Source organism: Brachycentrus maculatus, unplaced genomic scaffold (genome assembly GCF_059751285.1).
Source record: "Brachycentrus maculatus isolate JH-2025_06_01 unplaced genomic scaffold, ASM5975128v1 h1tg000060l, whole genome shotgun sequence".
Taxonomy (NCBI): domain Eukaryota; kingdom Metazoa; phylum Arthropoda; class Insecta; order Trichoptera; family Brachycentridae; genus Brachycentrus; species Brachycentrus maculatus.
Genome location: NW_028280814.1, coordinates 498,651 through 522,921, shown reverse-complemented (window position 1 = coordinate 522,921; position 24,271 = coordinate 498,651). Strand labels below are relative to the sequence as shown.

Here is a 24,271-nt window from a genome sequence, read left to right as displayed (position 1 = left end):
GGTTTTTCTCAGATCTACTCTTGCACTAAAAGTTTCCCGCCACTTTCCCGGATTCGATATAGGAGCCCCAAGCTTCTTGTCAGACCCACACTTGCAAAGCATTTTTAGTCGTTTTAATTTTATAACTAAAAAGAGAAATATTTGTGTTTTTTATTATTTCCAAAAATACTTAAATTTCGTATTATTTCTATGAGCCTAAGCGGCTCATTTTTAGAAATAGGTATCGAATTGTGGTAGAGTGGGTTCGAGCCGAGGAACTCTGACTCGAGAGTCTGCGACACTAACCACGGGACCGCAACCCGACACTTATGAACTAAGTATGAAAAATTTTGAAAGATTCTGCTACTATTTGTTTTAAAAAATAAACAAACAGTTTTCATATATATTTTTAATAACGATTGTTATTTTTGTATACTAATATTTCCAATCGTTCGCGGCAATAAAATTAGATTAGTAAATATTCATTATTTTACTAATCTAATTTTATTGCTGATATTGATGATTATTAATTATATTTCTTTTTCTTAGCTATACAAAAGTAACCTTCCCCACTTTACTATGTATCCCCAAATTTTAACGGTGATAAAGTTGATTAGTTACATAATTTTGATTCTTCTTCTTCTTCTTCGTGAGCTCTCTGTCCTCCACTGCTGGATATAGGCCTGTTCCCATTCTTTTTTCCTTCTTCTTAAATGCCAAACTCCTTCCAGATCAAATAATTTTGATTTGTTTAAACTAAAGGCACCCCAGCATTCTGCTCCACGCGATTCCCAATTTTTTTTATTATTCTTATATGTATTTCCTTACATATTGGTTTACTAAATTCATATAGTATGTGGGTAATATTTACAAAATATCTCTATGTATTTTTTTTATATTTATAGTTCTAGGATATGATATATTTTATAATAAATTATCTTTATAACAAAAGTTAATCGTAAATAATTTCTTTTTATATTTTTTTCGTTTGACAATTCGATAAGATTCGGTAAACAAACAGGATAACAAAATATCACCATGACTCACGCACCCACGAACCACAGGGAATATATTTAGTGGGACGTCATAAAAGGGCAATAAGTCAGTTTATTTTATTGAAAAAAAAGCAACTCGGAGCTGAAATATTTTTGATCACCCCAGAATAGAAAAAAAACTTTTTTAATTTTTTTTTTTAAATCCTAAAATCTCACAAACTATGCCAGGATGGGAATATTAAAAATTTTCTGGCATTTTTTTTGTTTGCGTTTTTTAATCATATTTTCTCAATTAGAACACGTAGCAAGGACCCCTTTAGGGATCGCTATAAAGGTCGTACTTAAATATGAAATAATTTTAACTCGATCTGCTTCAAACTCGGAAATGTGATTGTATCCGTGAGCTTATGAATGAATTTCAATTCATTGTGAAGTTTCCTACAAAAAATTATCTGTATTAGTTAATGAATTTCAAATCACATTTATTTATGATTACATTGTTAATCACAGATATTATAGACCGTAATAATGAAACATAATACTAATATTTCGACCAAGTCGAGTTTACGTCTTTCATTTATTTGTAATATTATTCACATAATTAACTCCAATATTGGGATAATTTATTACTGTCGTTCCTTCTGAATTAATATTGGCTTCATTTGCATCTTACGCACTGAATTCACAATTATATATACCATCGTGTATTAGGGCTTATAAAATAAACGCTCTCGTAAATTATAGAGACAAACTTCCTCGAAATTACATCGAAATAAGTTTATAAGTTTACGACAGCGCTAAAGCTCAGCGAACAAAGAGCGGCGCGACGCCTCGCTTTAGGCGTCTCTCGCGAGGGAGAGAATTGTCTCAGTCCCATTTTAGCGCACAACCAAGTGACAGTCTTCATATGTCGTGACGATTTCACCAAAATTACGATATAAAAAATAACAAAATAATATTTTATCATGAATAAATTTTTACTTCTTTATTAAAAATTCGTACCGTTTAGTATTATTTTGGTGTAAGATGGTCGTTAAGTGATAGTGATTTTGTGATGATAATGCGATAGTGTTGATTATCGTATTCCACATGATATAATGTGATTTCGTAGAGTGTATTTATATACTTTATTAAACAATATTTTTTATGAAAACAGATTATTAATAATATGTGAAACATATGTATCACATAGGTTGTTTAACCATGTAACTCCATCCGTTTAAATCAAAGTTAGGGTCGTAACCTCCCTCGTTATAATAATTGTTTTAAAAGTTTATTAATAGTAAAAGTATTGTGCTAAATTGAGATTTATATAATTAATCAGAATTATTAAATCCGTATTAAAAAAATATTTGCTTATTAACACTTCAGAACTTATTTTATCTACAATATTAACATAAATCTCTTTAATTAACATTTGAATTTTATTTTCAATAAAGAACTTCACATTTTTTTAAATTTTGATCATAAATCATTTTATTGAAGCCCAAATAATAAATTTTAAAAATACAAACTACCACAAAATTAAAATATTACATTTTCGGTATTCTTAAATATGTGTATATTAAATAAAAAAAATAACATTATTTCAACCGCCGGAAATGCGTTGGCGACACTAGCAAAGCTATGTACGCAGGGTCTATATAAAAAAAATAAACTAACAAAAGTTATTAAGAAAAAAATTCGTTATTTTTTTATTTATGTTAATATTAACAATAATTTAAAATACTGTGTGCCTAAAAATTAGTTAACTATTAATTAATTATAATAATATGTGGCTCGTGCGAATAACATGTATTTATGTTTTAAAACGTTATAGTAAACTTATAAAAGGAATTCTTTCGAAGTGCCAAACGTGGTAACTCTTTATATTTGAACTGTGATAATTTAAAAATATATTTATTTCTATAATTCGATAGTTTCCTGATTTGTATTATAAGTCAATATTTTTACGACATGGAATGAATACAGGTATTTAATAAATTATCCTTCCCGTACGAAGAGATATTTTATGATACCCTATTCTGTAATTTCGGTAAAAGTAGATCACAATTCAACTGCCAAAGAGTGATACGTATACCCGTCCTTATTTTATATCTGTCGAATAAGAATTTAAAATATGAAATTGTAAACAAAGATGTTGAAAATAATTGTTCTCATAAGAACGTATTTAGTTTTTTTTAAATTTTGTACGTTCATCAGCAAGGATCATGTTTAAACGCAATAGTTTTCATTTTGTGGTGTCGTTTTAATTTGATAAATTATTGTGATATAAAATAGAAAAAATAATAATTAAGCATTCATAATTGCAAAGCAAGTCTTGCTGATTAGTATATATTTTTGGCTAGACCATACAAAATTTACCGATAATGCGGTAAAATGAATTTGACGTTACACGTGTCTAAAGTGATCAGCCTATGACGGTCGTCAGCTCCGTAAATGCCCAGACTTCCATATTCTTCTACATCTTTGATGAAATGTCCAAAAATAATATGAAAAATAACTCCTATAATTGGAGATAATCCAGATTTGTGAACAAGTATTTGGACACACTCAAAATGTTTTTTAAACTTTTTTAGTATACAATTTCAGTACAACACCTTGAGGAACTCTGTTAGGGCAATAAAAACGTGGATAGAATTTAATATTGATTTTACAAATGTGTATTGTAGATATTGTTTAATTTTACGTTCTTCATGGAAATCGTTCAACTTTTAATTTACCAAAACCTGACAAATTAATAAAATGCTAGTAAAAATTAATTTTTTACTCACTTTTTACTAATTTTGGTCATTAAATTTGATATAAGTACAATTTTTCATTTTTATTATTCGATTTTATTATGTTGATTCATAATTTAAATAAGAGCAATAATCCACAGCGTTTAGTATCATAGCGACATTTAATGCTACTCAAATTACTGTACAAGGGACTAGCGAAGTTCATTAATAATTTATATAAAATATGAATAAACATGTTACTAATAAACGGTAAAGTTGAAAACTATACAATCAAACCGGCTGGGAATCTCCATAATAATAACGTTGATTTATAGATGAGATTTCAGACGTAAACGAGCTTTATGGAAATATTGCTATAGTTGGAAAGGAAATAATATTGTAACTCCTCCCCCTGGAAACCGCAACTATGAGAAAACTTACTTCAAGTAAATCCTATCATAAACCTGGATTTATAATTCATATTTATGTTTACGGCAAATCAACAAAATACATAAATATCGTAATGTGCACAAAAGTAATTTTAGTATTTAGGGTACTTTGTAGGCTTTCCTAAAATAGGGTTACCATATTGTTAAAGAAAAAAGCGAACGCAAAAAGGTTTTTCGACCCGAGTGAAAATGGGACTAGAATCGCAGATTTTTCTATCGCTTATTATTAATGTTTAATACTAAAATTGAAGTAAAACACAATCTAGAAAAACTTCTTTGTTATGTCATAGTTGAAACCCGCCCAAATGAGAGATTTTTATTATTTTTTTTAGTCACCTGCATTATATGCAAAATATACTAATATACAGGGCTTTTTTCTAACAAAAAATGTCCCGGAACTCACTTCATTTCAATTACTTATAAAATATGTATTCAAATATCATTTTAATATTCATTACAATACCATATTTTATCATTTTGATGAATTGTATAAATAAAAATTGTAATTACGTAAGCGCGTGTTTCGTCTAATTGATTTTGAATTTTAAAAAAATTATCCGTGAAAAAAGGTGCCGGAATTTCCACACAAATAACATTTTATTTCAATGACTAAAGAAAACACTTGTTTTTTACCACTTGAGTTTTATTATAGACTATATGTTTCAGAAGTTTAACTTCCATCATTCAGGTCTGTATAATAACTTATTTAATTATTATACAGACCTTCAGGTCATTCATGATGGAAGTTTAACTTCTGAAACATGTAGTCTATAATAAAACTCAAGTGGTAAAAAACAAGTGTTTTCTTTAGTCATTGTAACATGTCTTACCACAAAGTTAATGCCGAAACAATAAATAAAACATTTTATTTCTGTTTGAATTTTTTTTAGTCTTGTTACTTTTACACCTTCGCGGTAGCTTGAATAAATACGGGTATGCAACCTAATGCCTTAGCCATTACTGCTATTCTTCTTTTCCTTTCATATCCCACCTACTATTCCCCATTCTTTCTTTTGCCATAAATCAGTTATGTCTTTCACTTTGAGCTCCTTTATTTACTTGCTGTATCCCACAAAACCTATTCCATTCCTAAATAAAACAGTTTGGAGAGCAATGTTGATCATCTTGCCTTCGTATAATTAACGATGGAGTTTAAACCGCGTCGTTTTATCGCGGTGTGAAAGCACAAGGAAGTGGAATTGTTCGAATAAGTGTTAATTTCAGGGAATGTCGTGATACCGCGGAAAGAAGAACGTAATGTCGAGTCATTCTGGGGATCGTGATAATAACTCGCGATCTGTTTCCCCAGACGATTATAGGCCCAAAGAATTAGCGAAGATTTTAGAAAACTGGGAACGAGAGCCGCAATCTCTGTCCGACATTCTAAAGAGCAACGCGATATGGAAGAATAACGAGATCAGCTACTTGGAGCTGAACAAGAGGAAGGCTCGCTTGAAGGAGTTGGCCCCGTTCAGGAAGCTAATGGAGGATGTATTGGGTTTACAGAGAGGGAAGATTCCCCTTCTGCTGGCCGTGGAGGCGGGCAACCAGTCCATGTGCAGAGAGCTCCTATCTGCGCAGACTTCTGAACAACTCAAGGTGGGTCCTATGTGAATATTGCTAACACGTAATCATACATAAGTTATTTATCATCTATTTTGTATGTTAAAAGCATTGTTAACTTTGTAGTAAAGTAATAAAACACTCTCCTTATCATTCATTGTTCACTTTGTGTAATACCACTTTAATAAACACTTATTCGTGACTACCGGTTTCGGAATAATCATTCCATCATCAGGTCATTAAAATAAAATTATTACGATTATTCCGAAACCGTTAGTCACGAATAAGTGTTTATTAAAGTGGTATTACACAAAGTGAACAAATGAATGATAAGAAGAGTATTTATTATCTACCTACTTCAAAACTAATATTATGCACCTACTTGTTATTTAATTTAAAATAATGAGTTAAGATATGTATATGTTTTAATTTTTATTTTTTAAATATATTTTCACTTATGTGTATGAAGTGTGTCATATTTTTCAGATATTTCAAAAGTAGAACCGAACTCTATGCATACCCGTAGAAAATAAATGTTTGTACGGGTATAGCAGATTTTATTTACTAAAGTATGAAACTTAATTTTACTCGTTATTACTCTATGACGTTTCATAAGCTAGCCCTAAAACACGGTGTATATTTTCTGCAGATATTATAATGAAAGATCTCAGCAGATATTGTTGATGAGAAACACGCCATCAAACTGCCTATAAACATTTTTTTGGTTTTAAGTCATAAACTTTTACTTATTTATAGATTTGGAGTTTAATTTGTAGATATACATTTTGATTTACTTATTAAATATTAAAATCCAATACTGATTTTCAGAGTATATAAATTTGTATTTTATTATTAAAAACACATAAAGTTTCGCCTTGTTATGGCATTTTCAAACTACCAGTTTGAAAATGCAGTAACAAGACGAAACAAGTGTCACAAATTTAATTTTTATGTGTTTTTAATAATAAAATATTATACAATTTAGTAGACTCTAAAAATGAATGTTTGATTTTAATATATCGAATAAACTTTTACTTATATTATTTAATTTAGTAGGATTTTCTTCTTTTTGGGAATATTCCAGTAACTGATAACATTTTGCCTCCATTGTCCACCTCCGATATAACAACGATGATAACATTGTCCACTCCGTAGTGTAATGGCCAGCGCGCTTGGCTACCATGCTGGAGGTCCCGGGCTCGATTCCCAGGGGGGTTAAAATAAATATGGATGATTTTCGATCTCGTATTTAATTAATATCACCCTGGACTGGTACAAGAAGCGCAGGGCTGATCACCTTACCTTCATGCAATCAACGATCAATATAACACAGATGCAGTGCCCTATGCACCATTGGGTGCGGATAAGGGTTATATCGAAATATAGATAACATTCTAGTACACTACCATGATACACGATTTACCCACAACGAAAGTTTGATAGTAGTTAGATAGTAGATAGAATTAACAATAAATATGGGAGTCGAACACTTCAATATATCGTTCAAAACATTTTTAATTTGTTGCCGATGGAGGTTAGAGGTCAAAATAAAATATGGAACAAAGGCAAAATAAAGGAATGGGTAAATGATCAAAAGGTAAATCTTTGAAAATTTGTAAAATAGTTTATTTATTTTATTATTTTCTCTCTTTTTGTGTGTATATTAGGTTAAAATGCATAAAAACAATAAAAAAAATATGTAAAAAGAACTCCACCGACAAAACACACAAGGTGGCTTGCTAAAAATTATTTTAAATATGTTTATAATTGTTCTTTTAAATAAATGAATACAATTTATGTAAATAAAAAATAATAATTTAATTTTAAGAATTACGAAAAGTGTGTGTGTGTGTTTGGTCAGGCCACGACGACGAATGGCGACTGGGCGCTGCACCTGGCCGCGCGCCGCCGGGACGTGGACATGGTGCGCATCCTGGTGGACTACGTTATATAGATATACGAGTATATATAGATATGTAGATAACATTACATTACGACAAGTGTGTGTGTGTGTGTTTGGTCAGGCCACGACGACGAATGGCGACTGCGCGCTGCACCTGGCCGCGCGCCGCCGGGACGTGGACATGGTGCGCATCCTGGTGGACTACGGCAGCTCGGTGGACGCGCAGAACGGCGAGGGCCAGACGCCGCTGCACATCGCGTCGGCCGAGGGGGACGAGATCCTCGTCAAGTACTTCTACGGCGTCAGGGCCTCCGCGGCCATCACGGACCACCAGGGTGAGTTCTCCAATCCCCGTCTATCTCAACTTCGAACTAGGTAGCAGATTGGGGACATTTCCAGGGTAAGTTCGGACGGAATCCGCTAGATTAAGGCCTCACTCGCTATAATACAATTCATTAAGCGGCCGGCTGCGCTGAGAGCCGGACGTCAGGTCACGCCCAATGTATTGTTTTGAATTTTTTATTTTTGTTTTTTAAAATACATATTTTTTCACAACCATATATTTGTTTTGAAGAAAAACCATAAATTTATTTTTTCAATACAAAAACGGTGTTTTAATAAAAAAAAACAATTACGTCAAATGTCACCTGGATTTAAAGAAAATTAATTTGCGATTTATCGAATATAGGACCTTAATATTTGATCTAAACCAAATTAACTTCGACTCTTACAGTTCTCTAATATCTCAACTTATTTTGATTCTAGAGCCGATGGCGACTTTAGGGTTGAATATTTTGTATGTTTATTTTTACAAAAGTAAGAAAATCGCCAATTAATATGATTTTATTCACGAAAATTATTCATACATCGGACTACACACCGGACAAATCCCAATGACCTACCCCTGAAAACCGTAAATCGGTAAATTGATGTGATAGTTGACGGTAATTTCATCTTGTAAGACTCTTCTTCTTCTTCTTCTTTTAGGACTAGGTCCTGTCATTCTCGGGTCGCTCCTGGGAGGTGGAAGACCAGCTATCCTTCCATCGTTTAGGTGGTCTTCCTGGGGGTCTGATCCCGCTTATGTTGCTGTCCGCTGCCACCCTCACCACTCGATCCGAACTCGCTCTTCTCATATGATCTCTCCAGAAACGTCTTCTTTCTCTTCCCCATCGCACAACATCTTCAACATCGCAGATTTTTCTTATATCTGAGTTTCTTACTCTGTCGCGAAGTGTTAGGCCTGCAATGGGTCGTAGAGTCTTCAAAAAAATACACTGTGTCTATTATATTCAATACATGATTTCGGGTATTTTTTTAATCGGAAATTCAACGCAACTATTTTGAACCCCCAGTTCATTGATAAGTCAACTCCAAAACAAAGTGAACGTGGATTTAAGTACCTTTGCAGTTATATGCACGTTAAATTTTGAGCTTTGTTGCTTCCAAAATGCTACCAAAAAATCTAATTCCAACGTCTAATGAATTCAACGAAAAGAAAAATGTTTTATTATTGAAATTATTACAATATTATTATAATGTAAAAATCGAGAACAAATAAAGATTTTGTAATTTATGGTGACTGCTAGAGTATTCATTTTATTAAAAACAAATTATTTTGAAATGTCCTATTTTAATGACCTGGACGAACGGTTTATGAGTAAGAAACTATGGTAGAGTAGACTTATGTAGGTACATTCTTTTTGTTAATCACTACAAAATTTATATTACAATTTATAATATCATAAGGTTCATTACATATCAGATATTGCTCACTCCTTTCAACAACGTCATAAATCAAAAATCGACAATTTTCAGTTGTGCACGTTTTCGGAATGCCCAGAAAATGTACTATATCCCAGCAAAAGAGGCATCTTTTTAACTTAATATTTACCCGCTACAGGGCAGAAGGTGTTGTTTTTGCATTTTGAAGAAAAGGTTTTGTTTAATTATTTTTTTAAATATACTAAATATTTTTCAAATGGAGAAAAAACCTTCAGGTTTTACCTAAAAAGATCTGTTGCACAGTAAAAAGTTCAGTAAGTGGCTTGATATTTATTTTTAATACGTTGTATTATATTTTTAAACTTTAAAAACGTTCTCCTGAAAAATCAAGTTTATATTCTCAATATAATTAATATTTAAAGCATTTACTTTGTGGCTAGGCATTTTTACTTATTTTTTTTTTAATATGTAAAAATCTAGTTTTTTGATTTATGACATTCTTGAAAGGATGTGAGCGATATGATTAAATATATAATATAATTATTCTGTAAACATTCTAATATTTATATTTTACTCGTATTTCAGATCGAACTCCAATGCATTTAGCAGCGGAAAATGGTCACGCGGCAATCATCGAGCTACTCGCAGACAAGTTCAAGGCCAGCATCTTCGAGAGGACCAAGGACGGCAGTACTCTGATGCACATCGCCTCCCTCAACGGGCACGCCGACTGCGCCATGATGCTCTTCAAGAAGGGGGTCTATCTCCACATGCCAAATAAAGTAAGGACCAACTCGATACCTCTAATCCACGAGTCGTGATTTGCTTCATTTCGCGTCCTGGATCAGTCTTCGACACTATTCGGCTATCCAAACTCAAAACAAGTAAGGGACATTTTTTTCTAGTACGTTTTTTTTGCATTTTTGGACTAAGTAGATTCTACTTAGTCCAAAAATGCAAAAAAAAGTACTACAAAAAAATGTCCCTTACTGTGTTTTAAGTTTGGACAGCCGTATTGACTTTTAGATTTTTATGTAACCATTATTTTCAAAGTTAAGTTTTACTTAGTAAATACCACTTCGAGCAGACCTCCAAAAAAGATGGAGAGATAGCTGGTAGCCAACATCCCAAAATACATAGACAGATCGTAAGGATCAATAAAAATAAGAAGAAGAAAAAACACGTTTTTATATAAATAGTGTTATTTACTTAGTAAAACTTTAATTCAAAATGTATATATTTTACCACAAAGTGACTGCCGAATCAATTACTGAAATATATTTTTTTAATATTCATTCAAAATCTGGTAATAAAATAAACAGATAAAAGTATTTAACTATTATATTGCACTTTAAATTGAAAAATATTTAGTTTTTTTGTAATATGTATTTTTTTATTGTTATTTCGTCCTTTGAAAAAATTGTACCGTAAAAATATTCAGAGTTTCATGATGGAGCAATATGAAAAGTGCTCATTTTTTTGCCAAAAAGGCGTTTTGTTCCAGCAAAGTATGCATAAGCTATCTATTTCCATGTTAGGACACTACCCATAAAACCAACAATATGTATAAGGGATGCCCCGCTGAATGTCACCATTACGTGACACGTACGTAGGAGTGTATGTTACGTAATGTGTCAGGAAGAACCTGTCCGCGTTTTGACGTTTTTTATTCATCACAGGGTGGTGCCAGAAGTATACACACAGCAGCGCGGTATGGACACGTTGGAATCATCAATACTCTACTTCAGAAAGGAGAAAAGGTTGACGTCACAACTAACGTAAGTTCTATTGATGCCTATATTGTTGTTATTTTTTAGTGAACCAAATAATATCAGAGTGTATTTGTTATTTTCTTATCTCTAACGTACTATATTCAATACGCCAACCATGCGCTTCGAGCACTGAAAAAACAAAATAATAATTAATAATCTTTTATTATTTAATATATTTAAAAATACACTATGCAAGAAAATGTTAAATGGTGGTCAACAAACAATATCTAAAAATATCTGTCATATATTGACGATACATTACATTATAACACGTGAATTAGGAGATTTTTCAAAATAAACATTTTAGCTTGGTTTGGAATGAAAATATATAGATTGATCTAGACGAGAAAACTAATGAAAACGTGATTTCAGGACAACCACACGGCGCTGCACATAGCCACCGAGTCGTGCAAGCCTGCCGTGGTGGAGACGCTGCTCGGGTACGGCGCCGACGTGCACATTCGCGGCGGCAAGCTGCGCGACACGCCGCTGCACATCGCGGCGCGCGTGCCGGGCGGCGACCGCTGCGCGCTCATGCTGCTCAAGTCGGGCGCCGGCGCCAACCTGGTCACCGAGGACGGGCAGACGCCCGTGCACGTGGCCGCCTTCCACGGCAACCTGCCCACGCTGCTGCTGCTCATGGAGGACGGCGGGGACCCGCTCTACAAGTCTAAAGTACATATCTCGTCATTAGCGCCGTTCTAACGGTGGACTCCGAACGATATTACGTACTTTCTAACGCCGATTATGTGCTTACAGGCCGGAGAAACACCTTTACACTTGGCATGCAGAAGCTGTCGTCCGGATATAGTCGGTCAGCTGATCGAGTTTGTAACCAAGAACCAGGGCCCCGAGGCGACTACCGCGTACGTAAACACGGTGAACGAAGACGGAGCGAGCGCTCTGCACTGCGCCTGTCGCATCTCCCACGAGGAAGTGGAGAAGGTCGGGGCGGATCGCGAGGTAGTGAGACTTCTACTGCAGGCGGGAGCCGACGTGTCCTTGGAAACTCGACAGTCGAGAGAGACCGCATTCCACTACTGCGCGGTGGCGGGAAACAACGAAGTCATGACGGAGATGCTCGAACATATGTCCTCGACCGATGTCGGGAAGGCGATGAACAAGCAGTCTTCAGTGGGCTGGACTCCGTTGCTCATCGCGTGTCACCGTGGACACATGGCCTTAGTCAACACCCTCCTCGCAAACCACGCGAGAGTGGACGTATTCGATATTGAAGGCCGGTCCGCTCTACACCTGGCGGCAGAAAGAGGATACCTGCAAGTCTGCGACGCACTTCTTACAAACAAAGCTTTTATCAATTCTAAATCGAGAAATGGACGGACAGCTCTTCATCTTGCAGCCATGAATGGCTTCACTCACCTTGTCAAATTTCTCATTAGAGATCATAATGCAGTAATAGATATTTTGACTCTAAAGAAGCAAACTCCTCTCCACCTGGCCGCGGCCAGCGGGCAGATTGAAGTATGCAGACTGCTTTTGGAGCTAGGAGCGAACATTGACGCCACAGATGAACTAGGACAGAAGCCCATTCATGCAGCGGCTCAGAATAATTTCTCCGAGGTGGCGCAGTTATTTTTGCAACAACACCCCAGTTTAGTAATGGCGACCAGTAAGGATGGGAACACGTGCGCTCATATTGCCGCCGTGCAGGGGAGCGTTAAGGTGATAGAAGAGTTGATGAAGTTCGACCGGAATGGGGTTATCACGGCGCGTAACAGGATGACGGATTCTACACCGCTTCAGCTGGCGGCTGAAGGAGGCCACGCGGACGTAGTGAAGGCGCTCGTCCGAGCCGGAGGGTCCGTGACGGATGAGAACAAAGCGGGCTTCACGGCCGTCCACTTGGCGGCACAAAACGGCCACGGCCAAGTGCTAGAAGTTATGCGGACTTCCAATTCTCTTAAAATAGTCAGCAAGAAGCTAGGACTTACACCCTTACACGTGGCTGCTTATTATGGCCAAGCAGGTAACACATATTTTGAACTTCATTCCCTCATTCGAGATTTCAAGCACATACATATACTCGTATGTACAGTGTCATGTATATAAATGTCCACCTCCGTAGTGTACGTGTTTAGCTACCTTGCTGGAGATCTTGAGATCGACTCTGAGGGGGTTCAAAAATGAATATTAGTTCACTTTAATATTCATTTAACATCTCACCTAAAATGGTTTTTGAAGCGCAGCACTGAGCGTACTTAACAATCAAAATAATGCCGCTCCAATTTGATACAGTGCCCTGTGCACCATTAAGTATGAATAGGGCAAGAAGAAGAAGAATATATAGATATTTAAAGTACAATGACAAGGAATGACTGTAGAAGAATGATTTCAATTTTAAGCTTACATGTTAGATTTGACCTGTTATGTCTATTGTTTAAAACAAAAACAAAAAGATAATTAAATCAAATAATTGAAGACTTTTGGAGGACAAAAAAATAGATTCCTTGTCTATAATTGAACACAACTGTAGATGGGAAATATTAATTTTTCCACATTTGCCCTAAAATCACAGTAAAAAGTATGCTGTGCTTTGTAAAATGTTAATAAAATTATTCATCTTCTATAGGGTTTTTCGGTACATGTGTTGCTTGACTTCAAATTATAGCTCGTTGTAATGGTTACAGACACGGTGCGTGAACTGCTGGGACATGTACCAGGAACGGTGAAATCCGAATCTCCGAGTGGCACGTCTCTTGTGGGAGAGTTAGGAACAGAGTCAGGTATGACTCCTCTGCATCTGGCATCGTACTCGGGAAATGAGAATGTTGTACGACTTCTGCTCAACTCCGCTGGAGTACAAGTTGAAGCAGCAACTACAGAAAATGTAAGCAAAATATTTAATTATTAATTCAGGTCAATTTAGAGTTGTGTTGTGGTATATTTACAAATTTTAGTTTGATCTTAAGGGACTCATACATATCAGCAGTGTATTTACTTACACAAGCTGGTACGAGTACGGGTATCCAATCCCGAGTATCCTAGCCATTACTGTTAGCCATTACTATTTTCCTACTTATTTTATCCATTTCCTTACCCATATAACAGTAATGCTCGTCTCCCTGATCTATTTTACTTTCATCAACTGTGTCCTCTCAAATATATTTTATTTTACTGTATCTTAGTATTGACTATATCTTGAAATAACATTATTTTTTATCTTTTTAAATTAATTAATATTCTTCCTTAAATTGATAAATTTATATTTCTTTAAAAATCTATGTAATGTTTATGTAAAATGATCTTTCAATGTTTTAACAAGAATTATGATCCAGCATTAAGTACTGATTTATTTCATTTCAGTATATTATTGTCCTCAGAGATTTAACTAATTGAATTTTTGTGTATTTTTTATTTTAGGGGTACAACCCACTTCACTTGGCTTGCTTCGGAGGACACATGTCTGTAGTGGGACTTCTTCTCAGCAGATCTGCAGAACTCCTGCAGAGTACCGACCGCCATGGGAAAACCGGTCTCCACATCGCCTCCAGCCACGGGCACTACCAGATGGTAGAGGTCCTCCTCGGACAGGGCGCCGAGATCAACGCTACTGACAAGAACGGCTGGACTCCATTACATTACGCATCTAAAGCGGGATATCTAGACTGTGTGAAGTTACTTTGTGAATCAGGGGCGTCCCCCAAAAGTGAAACGACATTTAATTGCTCTCCAATCTGGTTCGCGGCTTCCGAAGGACACAACGACGTGCTAGAATACCTGATGCACAAAGAACACGATACATATTCCTTGATGGAAGACAGACGTTTTGTGTATAACCTCATGGTGTGCTCCAAGAATCATAACAACAAACCCATTGAAGAGTTTATACTCGTATCTCCGGCACCTGTTGATGCTGCAGCCAAACTCTCTAATATCTTCATTAATCTTTCTACTAAGGTAAATTTACAATATTTTATTTCTTAGGGCTTTTATAATAAATATAAATCAAGTATTATTACACTTGAATATTTTTTTAGGAAAAAGAGCGAGCAAAAGATCTCATAGCAGCGGGCAAACAGTGTGAGGCCATGGCTACTGAGCTACTAGCTTTAGCAGCAGGTTCTGACTCTGCGGGGCGTATTCTTACCGCAACTGATAGAAGAAATATGGAATTTCTTGATGTTCTCATAGAAAATGAACAGAAAGAAGTCATTGCACATACGGTAGTCCAGAGATACCTTCAGGTGCGCAACAACTTTTAATGTGTTTAAGGCAAAATAATTATCCTTCTCAAAATCTATCAATTTTATTCGTCCCAACCTAATGATCTTAAAAAATAAAGCATCTGAAATTTGATTGACCTTTTACAAAAATCAAAAATACTAAGCTTTACGAAAAACTTTAAAGGTTGTTCAGACCTCACAAAATGCATGCTCCTAGACCCCTCTTCCTGTCCTCCCTACTCTTTCCAACCACTCCTTACAACAGCAGGCAGTCAACTACCAATGGCCTCCGGGCATAACTCGCCATAACCTAGCCAACGTAAAAAAGTACAATGTCACCGCCACATTTTCAATAAAAAAGAGCTATTGCCGTTCTTATCATCCTCATGCATACAACTACTACAGTCATTCTTATCATCATAGTATGTTTTTTTTTAATGAGAAATATTAGTGTTTTTATTATTTACACAAATATTTCAATTTCATACTATTTCTGTGAGCGTAAACGGCTCATTATTAGAAATAGGTATCAAATTGTGGTAGAGTGGGTGTGCCCCGAAAAACTCTGACTAAAGAGTCCGCGACACTAACCACGGGACAACCCGACACTAAATCCCAAATATAAAGATCTGGATCAGCACTAACAATGCCAAGCGCCCAGTTTATCATCTCTGAGAATACAGGATCAAGAGATGTCTTTGCCGTTACCCAGGTTAGTGCCAGTTGCTGTACTGCTGTCATCCTCGTTCTCCCCATCAACATACAGTTCACTTTTCTCCAGCATCCACATCCAGATTCTCACCACAAACCTCATGCACGTCTTTACATTTAAAAAAAACTATTATGTTCTCATTTTAGTATCTTTTGAATATACAATGGGACTAAAAATAAAGAAAATATTGAACTTCTATTATTGAACTTTTACTTGCTATTGAAAATATTAATATGATCACCTAAAAATATGAAAGACTACATGAAATTTGTTGGGTTTGTTCAGGAACTGTGGCATGGCAGCTTAACATGGGCCCCGTGGCGAATATTACTGCTCTTTGTGGGCTTCATTATATGCCCGCCAGTGTGGGTGGTGTTCACTATGCCGGTGGGACACAAGTACAACAAGGTGCCCATCATCAAGTTCATGTCCTACTTGACCTCGCACGTGTACCTGATGATCCTCCTCATGGTGGTGGGCATCACGCCCATCTACCCCGTAGTACGCGCCAGTTTGCTGCCTTACTGGTACGAGTGGGGACTACTTGTGTGGCTTAGTGGACTGCTGCTTTTCGAACTGACCAACCCCAGTGAAAAGTCCGGTTTGGGATGGATCAAACTCATGGTCCTCATCTTTGGCATGTGCGGGGTGGCCACCCACGTCTCGGGCATGGTTATTGTGGAAAAGATCTACTGGCCTACGCTCATGTACTGCAGAAATCAGTGTTTTGCCTTATCTTTTCTACTTGCCTGTGTGCAAATCCTGGACTTTCTCTCCTTCCACTACCTATTTGGACCTTGGGCTATAATTATCGGAGACTTGATGAAAGATTTAGCCAGATTTTTAGCCGTGCTGGCGATCTTTGTGTTTGGCTTTTCCATGCATATTGTGGCCTTAAACCAGCCATTCAAAATTTTGACACCCGAAGAAGTGAGAAGCTTGTCCAGACCGAAGCCAACTAAATACTTCTCAGACGGTAATATATATTTCCTTTATACTTATTTTTATTTGATTTCATATTATATGTATTTGAAGAAGGTATGTCAAGGAGGAGGGGATTCAATAAAAAATATTTTTCTCATTATTGTATTAACATGAAACTTATGCAATAGATTCTTTATCCCCCGTACGAACCAAACGTGGAATACCCGAAGACGTTGAATGGATAGAAACGTCTCCTAAAAAAACAGATTACACTGATAGCTACAGAAGAAAACACAGAGCCGGGAGTAAGTTTACAAATCAGGGAGCCCCTAATCCGGCACTGTCATTACACATTTTACACACGTGTGGAGTTTGCTGACACGAGTCACATTCAGTGTTGGGCTCACGCATGTTTACGTTTCCTTCACAATCACAGATCGCTATGCCCTGACAGCAGACAGCCATGTTTGCTCTGCCAACATGTTCACAGAGTGCAGAATGTGTAGTGACTAGTTGGGTTGTGGCAATTAGATTGGTGTTGAATGCGTCCTGTCACCGTCCCATCTCCACACCCCTCATTATGGATTGTTACCTTCGAATGCTTTTTGGAAAAATCCATAATATTTTGCAAGTTGCATCTGTCCCTGAATGATATCATGGTCCGATCATAGCATGGAGTTATTTCCCTTTTATTTCAAGTGTTACAGCAGATTGCCATATTGATGTTAGATATATATTTGACCGTTTAGTGATTAGAATGTGCCGCTTTTTACTTTGTGGTATCCGAGTTGTCTTGTGTTATGTCGGTATCTCAATGATCGGAATGTCGTTGCGCACTTGATGAGCCTTGTATTTTTATTTTTTTAGTTATATTTGTTTCAGGTCGCACATTTTATGAGTACTGAACCGATTTAGACAATGTTTAGGCTGTTGGGTAGAGTGGCTGCCGCGCTCTTCTGCCGCATGGGGTATGCCAACACCTTGGGTATGCTCAGCGTTTGTTTTCATCGTCTGCCATTTTGTTTTTGTTTCACGCTTACGATTAATTTTTCATTTTGGGAATGAATTTGTTTTATTTTATTTCATTATGAGTTTGGCTGTTTACTTTACATTTATGTTAGTTTTGTTTTAAAGCATCTCTGTGTCTTAGAGCATTGTTTGGCCTTATCTGTCGTTGTTGTTTTTTCCTCACGAAAGAGGAACTCATGCCCTTCCTGGTGAATTGTCCGTAGCGAGAATGACTCCAGTGGACGCATTCGAGAAGTTGTTTTTTGCCGTATTCGGACAGACAACCCCCGATGACCTGAACTATGTTCCGGAGTCTCGCCCGGAGTGGACGCAAGGCCTGTTCAAGTTGGTGTTCGGCGTTTACATGTTGGTGTCCGTTGTCGTGCTAATAAACCTGCTCATTGCTATGATGTCAGACACTTACCAGCGGATACAGGTAAATTGGTTTCTGTTATGTTTGATATTTTATGATTGCAGTGAAAATGAACCCGATTCTGTCGTTTGAGCTGCTGTTTTTTGCCGTGTTCGGGCAGACGACTACGGAGCAGACGCATGCCAGTCCCGCTGTACAGCAACCCGCTTGGACAGAATATCTTTACAAAATTGTCTTCGGCATTTATATGTTGGTCTCCGTGGTCGTGCTGATCAATCTACTCATTGCTATGATGTCAGACACGTACCAGCGGATACAGGTAATGTTTGACACATTCCAAGAGGGACAACTCTCTTCTTGGGAATTATTCACTAGTAAACTGAAACTCACTGGATACCAAAACTAATCAAAACTTCTATCCTGAAATTTGGTAAGGTTTGCAAAATGAAACTATAATTTTGTGTCCGCCTAAAACATGAATTATATTAAAGCGAGAAACAATAAGGAATTTAGTTATAAAGGAACCTAATTGAGCCTTAGCCTAATTGTTACAGAAGTATACCTTTCATAAGGTAGCTACTTTTTAGTCCAGAAAAATTTAATCAGATTTCATTAGTGGAGATTTATTTTTTATTGAAATTACAATATAAATTGAGGCACGAGACCAAAACGGTGTTTTGTTAATCCATTTATATAAAGTATGCAACTTTTGAACAAGAGAGACTTGAATAAAAATACTTGAAGCCAATGATTCCAATTCTGTTCTCAATTATACTGATTTTAAAAATATCATTAATACAATATCAAAAATATTTAGATAATAACCAGTAGTCAATTTTAACATTCCTCTACATTTTTTTATTATTAAAAATATACAAATTGCAATAAACAACGTCAAAGATTTTATTTCTTCTCAAAAAAATCACTTGAAAAGAACTGCAATTTTTTATCATAAAATACACAAAAATAGAGACGAATTTATATTTTAACTACCGAGGAACATATTCTTACCTCCATGAGTAAGGTGGAGAAAAATATGGCAAGAAATATTAAAAACATATTTATTTGAAGAGTTCAATAACTAAATTTATTATAAAAGGTAAGGATGCAAAAGAAAGACCTGGCATGCCAAATAAATCAAAACATTCAAGCTAGTCATGTCAAGAGTCTTCTTTGTAACCAAAGAATATGTATGACTAGAAGTGCCCAAATTAAATAACTAGAACCGTATGCCAAGATGACATTGAAGAATTTTCACTGTCTACCTCTTCCGGAAATGGGATAATCATAGCATAGTATACAGACAGGGCTTGAAATAGTTCTTAAAAGTATAATAATTAAATTACAGAGGAATTGGTAAAATTTATTGTTTTAACCCCTGCAGACAGAATAAAACCTTTACAAGATAACTTTTCCTCTGAACGATTCGATTCCCGCATATTGCAAAACAAATTCAACAAAGATTAATTTCAATTGGTCTGGGTTTTTGTGATATATTTTTTTACATTTTCCTTCCCTATTCTTACTATCCTACCTGCAGAAGCACCTCTAAAAGTAGAGGTCTTGCGGATTATTATAAAAACTTAAAATGATTAGAATCTCCAAAGTCGTGTTTGACACGCATGACTTCCAGAACTCACACTAACTTGAGTGAATGAACATTTATTGTTTCAGCCATCAAAGTTACTTTGAATGTGATTTTATTTACTTTTGTTTGAGTTGTTGTTTTGTTTAAAACCTTGAGGCTTGTAAGTTATTTCCTGTTACAAAATCAACTCTCCATCATTTTCAAAATCAATTCTCCATCTCATTATTGTGGCTCCCATGTTGTAAGTTGGCAATTTTTAGTTTATCCGCAGCCGCTCTGAACAGCGAATTAGTGCTACAGTGAAATATTTTTCTCAAGTTTTTAATCTATATACGTCTTCTTCCTAACCTGTGTTTACCTTCCACTTTACCTTGTAATATTATACTCATTATTTTGTATTTCATCCCCTTAATTAAATGGTCAAAGTAATGTAGCTTTTTTTTCTTTATAGTGTCTATAACTACATCTTTGTTGCTAACTCTCTCAACCCATTATATTTTGGACATTTTTCTGTAGTACCGCATTTTGAATGCTTTAATCTTCTTTGTGGTAGCTTGGGTGAGAGTCCGTAGTTGGCTTTCGACGACACAGACACTAAAAATATGTAGCATCATACAATTCTCATGCGCAGATTGAGGTTGAAGTCTCAATTACTAAGGCCACGCATTTTGAAGAAGCAGTTTCTCACCATTTCTATCCTGACTTTGACTCTTGGGAATGGTTCCACTGGTCATCAAGCCAACAGCCCAGATATTTATATCGATATACCCTTTCTAATGCATCTGTTCCAATTCTGAGTGGTACAACTGGCAATAGTTTATTTTCAAATTTAACTAATAAATTAATATACATATATTATATATTAACCCATTCCCACACAGTTCAAAATGTTCTCTAACAACAAAAAGGCAGTATTGAGTTACTTATCTTATAGATGGAATTTTTTTTAAACTTATTCTTTAATCTTTAAGATATTTTTACCCATTCAGCCGATTGATGCTTAAGGACGGGAAAGGTATTTTTACCTTCTGCGCCGGCCTCGTTTCAAAGTCAGAATAGAAGGAATTACATATTTAATGTTTTTATATGAATGTTATGTACCAATCTCTTTGTTAAGGTCTTAACTATATGTAGACAATTATCAAATCCCGTCCGCAGGCATAAATAACACCCGTTAATTATAAAACAAGTGTTAATTATAAAAAAATAAAAAATCATATAGTAATTTGTTTACAACATTTTGAGTGTGTCCAAATACTTGTTCACAAAATCTGGATTATCTCCAATAACAGGAGTTATTTTCATATTATTTTTTGACATCTCATCAAAGATGAAGAAGAACTCAGACTTCCATATTCTTCTTCATCTTTGATGAGATGTCAAAAAATAATAGTAATTTGTTAATAAATTTTTCTTATAAAATTCAACATGCTGATGTTACTAAAAGATTGAGAGTCGAAAGTTTTTTTTTAAGTTTTCCTTTCCTCTCAAAACATTTTATTTGCAGTTGGTAATTAGCTAAAATGTATGATTTTCTATTATTTATTCATAGTTTTATCGAATAATTGAGAATTGAATATACATATATTAATACTATAAATACTAAGATACATTTAATTTATTATGATACCTACAGGCACAATCAGACATAGAATGGAAATATGGACTGTCAAAACTCATCAGAAATATGCATCGTACTACAACAGCTCCATCGCCTCTGAATCTGGTCACGACGTGGCTCATGTATCTTATAGCAGTGTGCAAGGTATGATAACATTTCTCCACCTCATTTTTACTTAAACATAATAAACCCATCTATGTTTGTTTTTTTAATCACTGAAAGTGTGCAACTAATTATTTCATTGGATATGCCACTTGAGTAGTCCACTTGCAAACCACATTATGTTAATAAATTAACTTTTTTAGCCAATGGTGCCAATTGGTAGAAAATAAAAATATAAATGTCTATATTTAACATAATCTGCCAAAACTCATTAAGTTTAGAATAAAATAGAAAAATCAATACTCTTGCACAACTCGCTATGACGATTGACAGTTTATCTTCTACCGATTGCCCCCATTGACTAAAAAACATTTTTTTTTAAATATGTAGCAGCATAAAATTATCAATGTGCACTGGTTAGTAACAAAAGAAAACAAATTCATTTATTACCTTTAAATATCAAAATTTACCCACATAACTTACCCCTCATGATATACAAAATTATTAATTATTTTTTTCATGAATTATATGCATGTGATACAATTAATATTCGTGATATACTATTTTAGGCACGGATGGCAAAGCGAAAACGTCCGAGCTTAGTACATCTCATCGGTCTTCAGAGGAATCAAATGAGTGCCAGAACGAAAGCAGGGGCCAAATGGTTATCTAAAGTTAAGAAAACTCAAGTGGAACCCAAAGGTATTGCAAAAAATATCTTAAACAATATGATCATGTGAGACTCGTACATATATGATTCTTCTAAATTTAAAATAATTCAAAATCGATTGTATCCAAAGAACAAAACTAGAAATTAATCTTTAAGTCATGTCAAAAGCTTGCAATATCCAAAACTGCAATCAGTTATCTTTTTTTAAATCCCTTTTCTTACAGCCTCCAACCAAACCTCGGTTAGCATAAAAGAGCATTGATTATTTCTACTTTCATCCTCTGAAGGAAGTCAGACCTGGGTTGGCACTCTATATAAAACTTAACACTTTAACTATATAGTGTAGATTACTACAAGATTACTTCTCGACTTTTAATTCTAATGCGACTTTGTCATTTTTAAACCAATTTTATCAGTTTGTACAATCAGGAATTAAGAGATACCAACAGCAATTTTTTTTTTACTGAAAATAAGTCAACTAAAGGTAGATACATTAAATGTCAAGTTCTGTATGAAATTGACGGGTCGAGGGGGGTGTGGAGAGGTATGCAGGAAGGGGAACGCGTTAGAAGCGTTTGACCGCAACCCCCATTTATTTGCCCTCCGTCTCCTGTTAAAAGTCCCGTACCACCTTAAGTACTTGTAAAGAAACCCCCTGTGTGCTATAGGATTTTAATCCATTAATCTCGAGTTTTTTAACTGAATTATAATACAAAGCGTGTTTATAAAACCTTTCATTTAACTTTGCTTCATTACAGCTGCTGAAAAAAATAACGTAACATTCTGTCCATCAACTGTGACAGGCGCTGTGGCGTATTGGATAGATGCGAAACTGACGTTGCGGGTTTGATTCCCGCCAATTGCAAACTAAATTGAATAATTATTCATTTTCAATTGCTCTGGGTGCTTGTGATGTATTTTCCACAACTACTTTCCCTATCCTTACTATCCTACCTGCAGACAAGCCTCTAAAATAGAGGCTTTGCAGGTTATTCCTTTTTTTTAATTAAATTTTAAAAAATTCTATGCCTGTGGATTTAAAAAGGTTGAACAACTCTGCTGTAGATAGATAAATGTAAAAAATGAAAAGTATTACCAAAGACCATCGTTAATTTCAGAATCTGTGGCACTGTCTGTTGTCCACTTGAGTCCTCTCGGCTCCCAGCTGAGCTTCTCCAGCACCACTCGGATAGAGAATGTTGCGGATTGGGAGACCATAGCCAAGAGGTACCGCGCCCTCTGGAGAGACAGCGCCGAGGGTCCCGCCAGGCCGGAATCCGAGGATGTCACATCCACCACCTCCGAGATAGCTGCTCCTGCTGCAGCAGCCGCCGCACCCGCCCCTCCGGCTGGTCAACCCTAAACAACTCGGTGCTGTGCAACTTGACGCTGTTGAAAGTGCCTGCGCTATTGATACCTTAATGACAACGGCTGATACATTTATCCATATACACATCTCAATCAAAATATGTGCCTTACACCGGTGTTAATCATAAAAAATATTCAGAACTACGTGTCAAAAAATTGTCAAAATGAAAACTAAGTCTTCTAACAAATAAAAGAAGCTTTGGGTTTATGACAACCCATACAAAATTTTAGAAGCAGTGTAAATTTTGAGAAGCTAAAAACACCTTACTCCATACAAAAGCTGAAAAAGATTTTTAAATCGCTCCCTACTCCTATACGCAACAACATATTTTGATGTTAGAAAGTGTGTAAGATTACATTCTTTTCAGTTTTTGATAGAATAAGGTATAATGGTCAGCAGTGTAGTGCTGCCAAATTTAAGTGTCGTGGTGCTGACTATTTTAATTGACATTAACAAACCCATGTATTATTTCAAAGATGGTGTGTTTTCAAACCCCCCTTAAAACCGAAGTTCAAATGAAAACTGAGGAACGCTCAGAGTTGAAAAGTGCTCCGACCCTACACCACAGATAATAACTATTCATTGTCATTAAACATGGTCGTTAAGGTGATAAA

General features: G+C 35.6%; 1 protein-coding gene across 1 annotated transcript in view; it reads left to right on the top strand.

Moving 5' to 3' along the window:
• Positions 1–23,938, top strand: part of LOC148311644 (uncharacterized) — a 73,050-nt gene extending 49,112 nt beyond the window's left edge. The window contains exons 5-18 of the mRNA XM_088256349.1: positions 5,650–5,742; positions 7,731–7,944; positions 9,920–10,116; positions 11,014–11,112; positions 11,479–11,781; positions 11,866–13,093; positions 13,755–13,954; positions 14,488–15,024; positions 15,105–15,311; positions 16,288–16,978; positions 18,159–18,370; positions 21,532–21,660; positions 22,188–22,320; positions 23,407–23,938. Coding sequence (XP_088112475.1) covers positions 5,650–5,742; positions 7,731–7,944; positions 9,920–10,116; positions 11,014–11,112; positions 11,479–11,781; positions 11,866–13,093; positions 13,755–13,954; positions 14,488–15,024; positions 15,105–15,311; positions 16,288–16,978; positions 18,159–18,370; positions 21,532–21,660; positions 22,188–22,320; positions 23,407–23,651 — 4,488 coding nt within the window. The 3' untranslated portion in view covers positions 23,652–23,938. The remainder of the gene's footprint in view (positions 1–5,649; positions 5,743–7,730; positions 7,945–9,919; positions 10,117–11,013; positions 11,113–11,478; positions 11,782–11,865; positions 13,094–13,754; positions 13,955–14,487; positions 15,025–15,104; positions 15,312–16,287; positions 16,979–18,158; positions 18,371–21,531; positions 21,661–22,187; positions 22,321–23,406) is intronic.
• Positions 23,939–24,271: the final 333 nt, after the last annotated feature.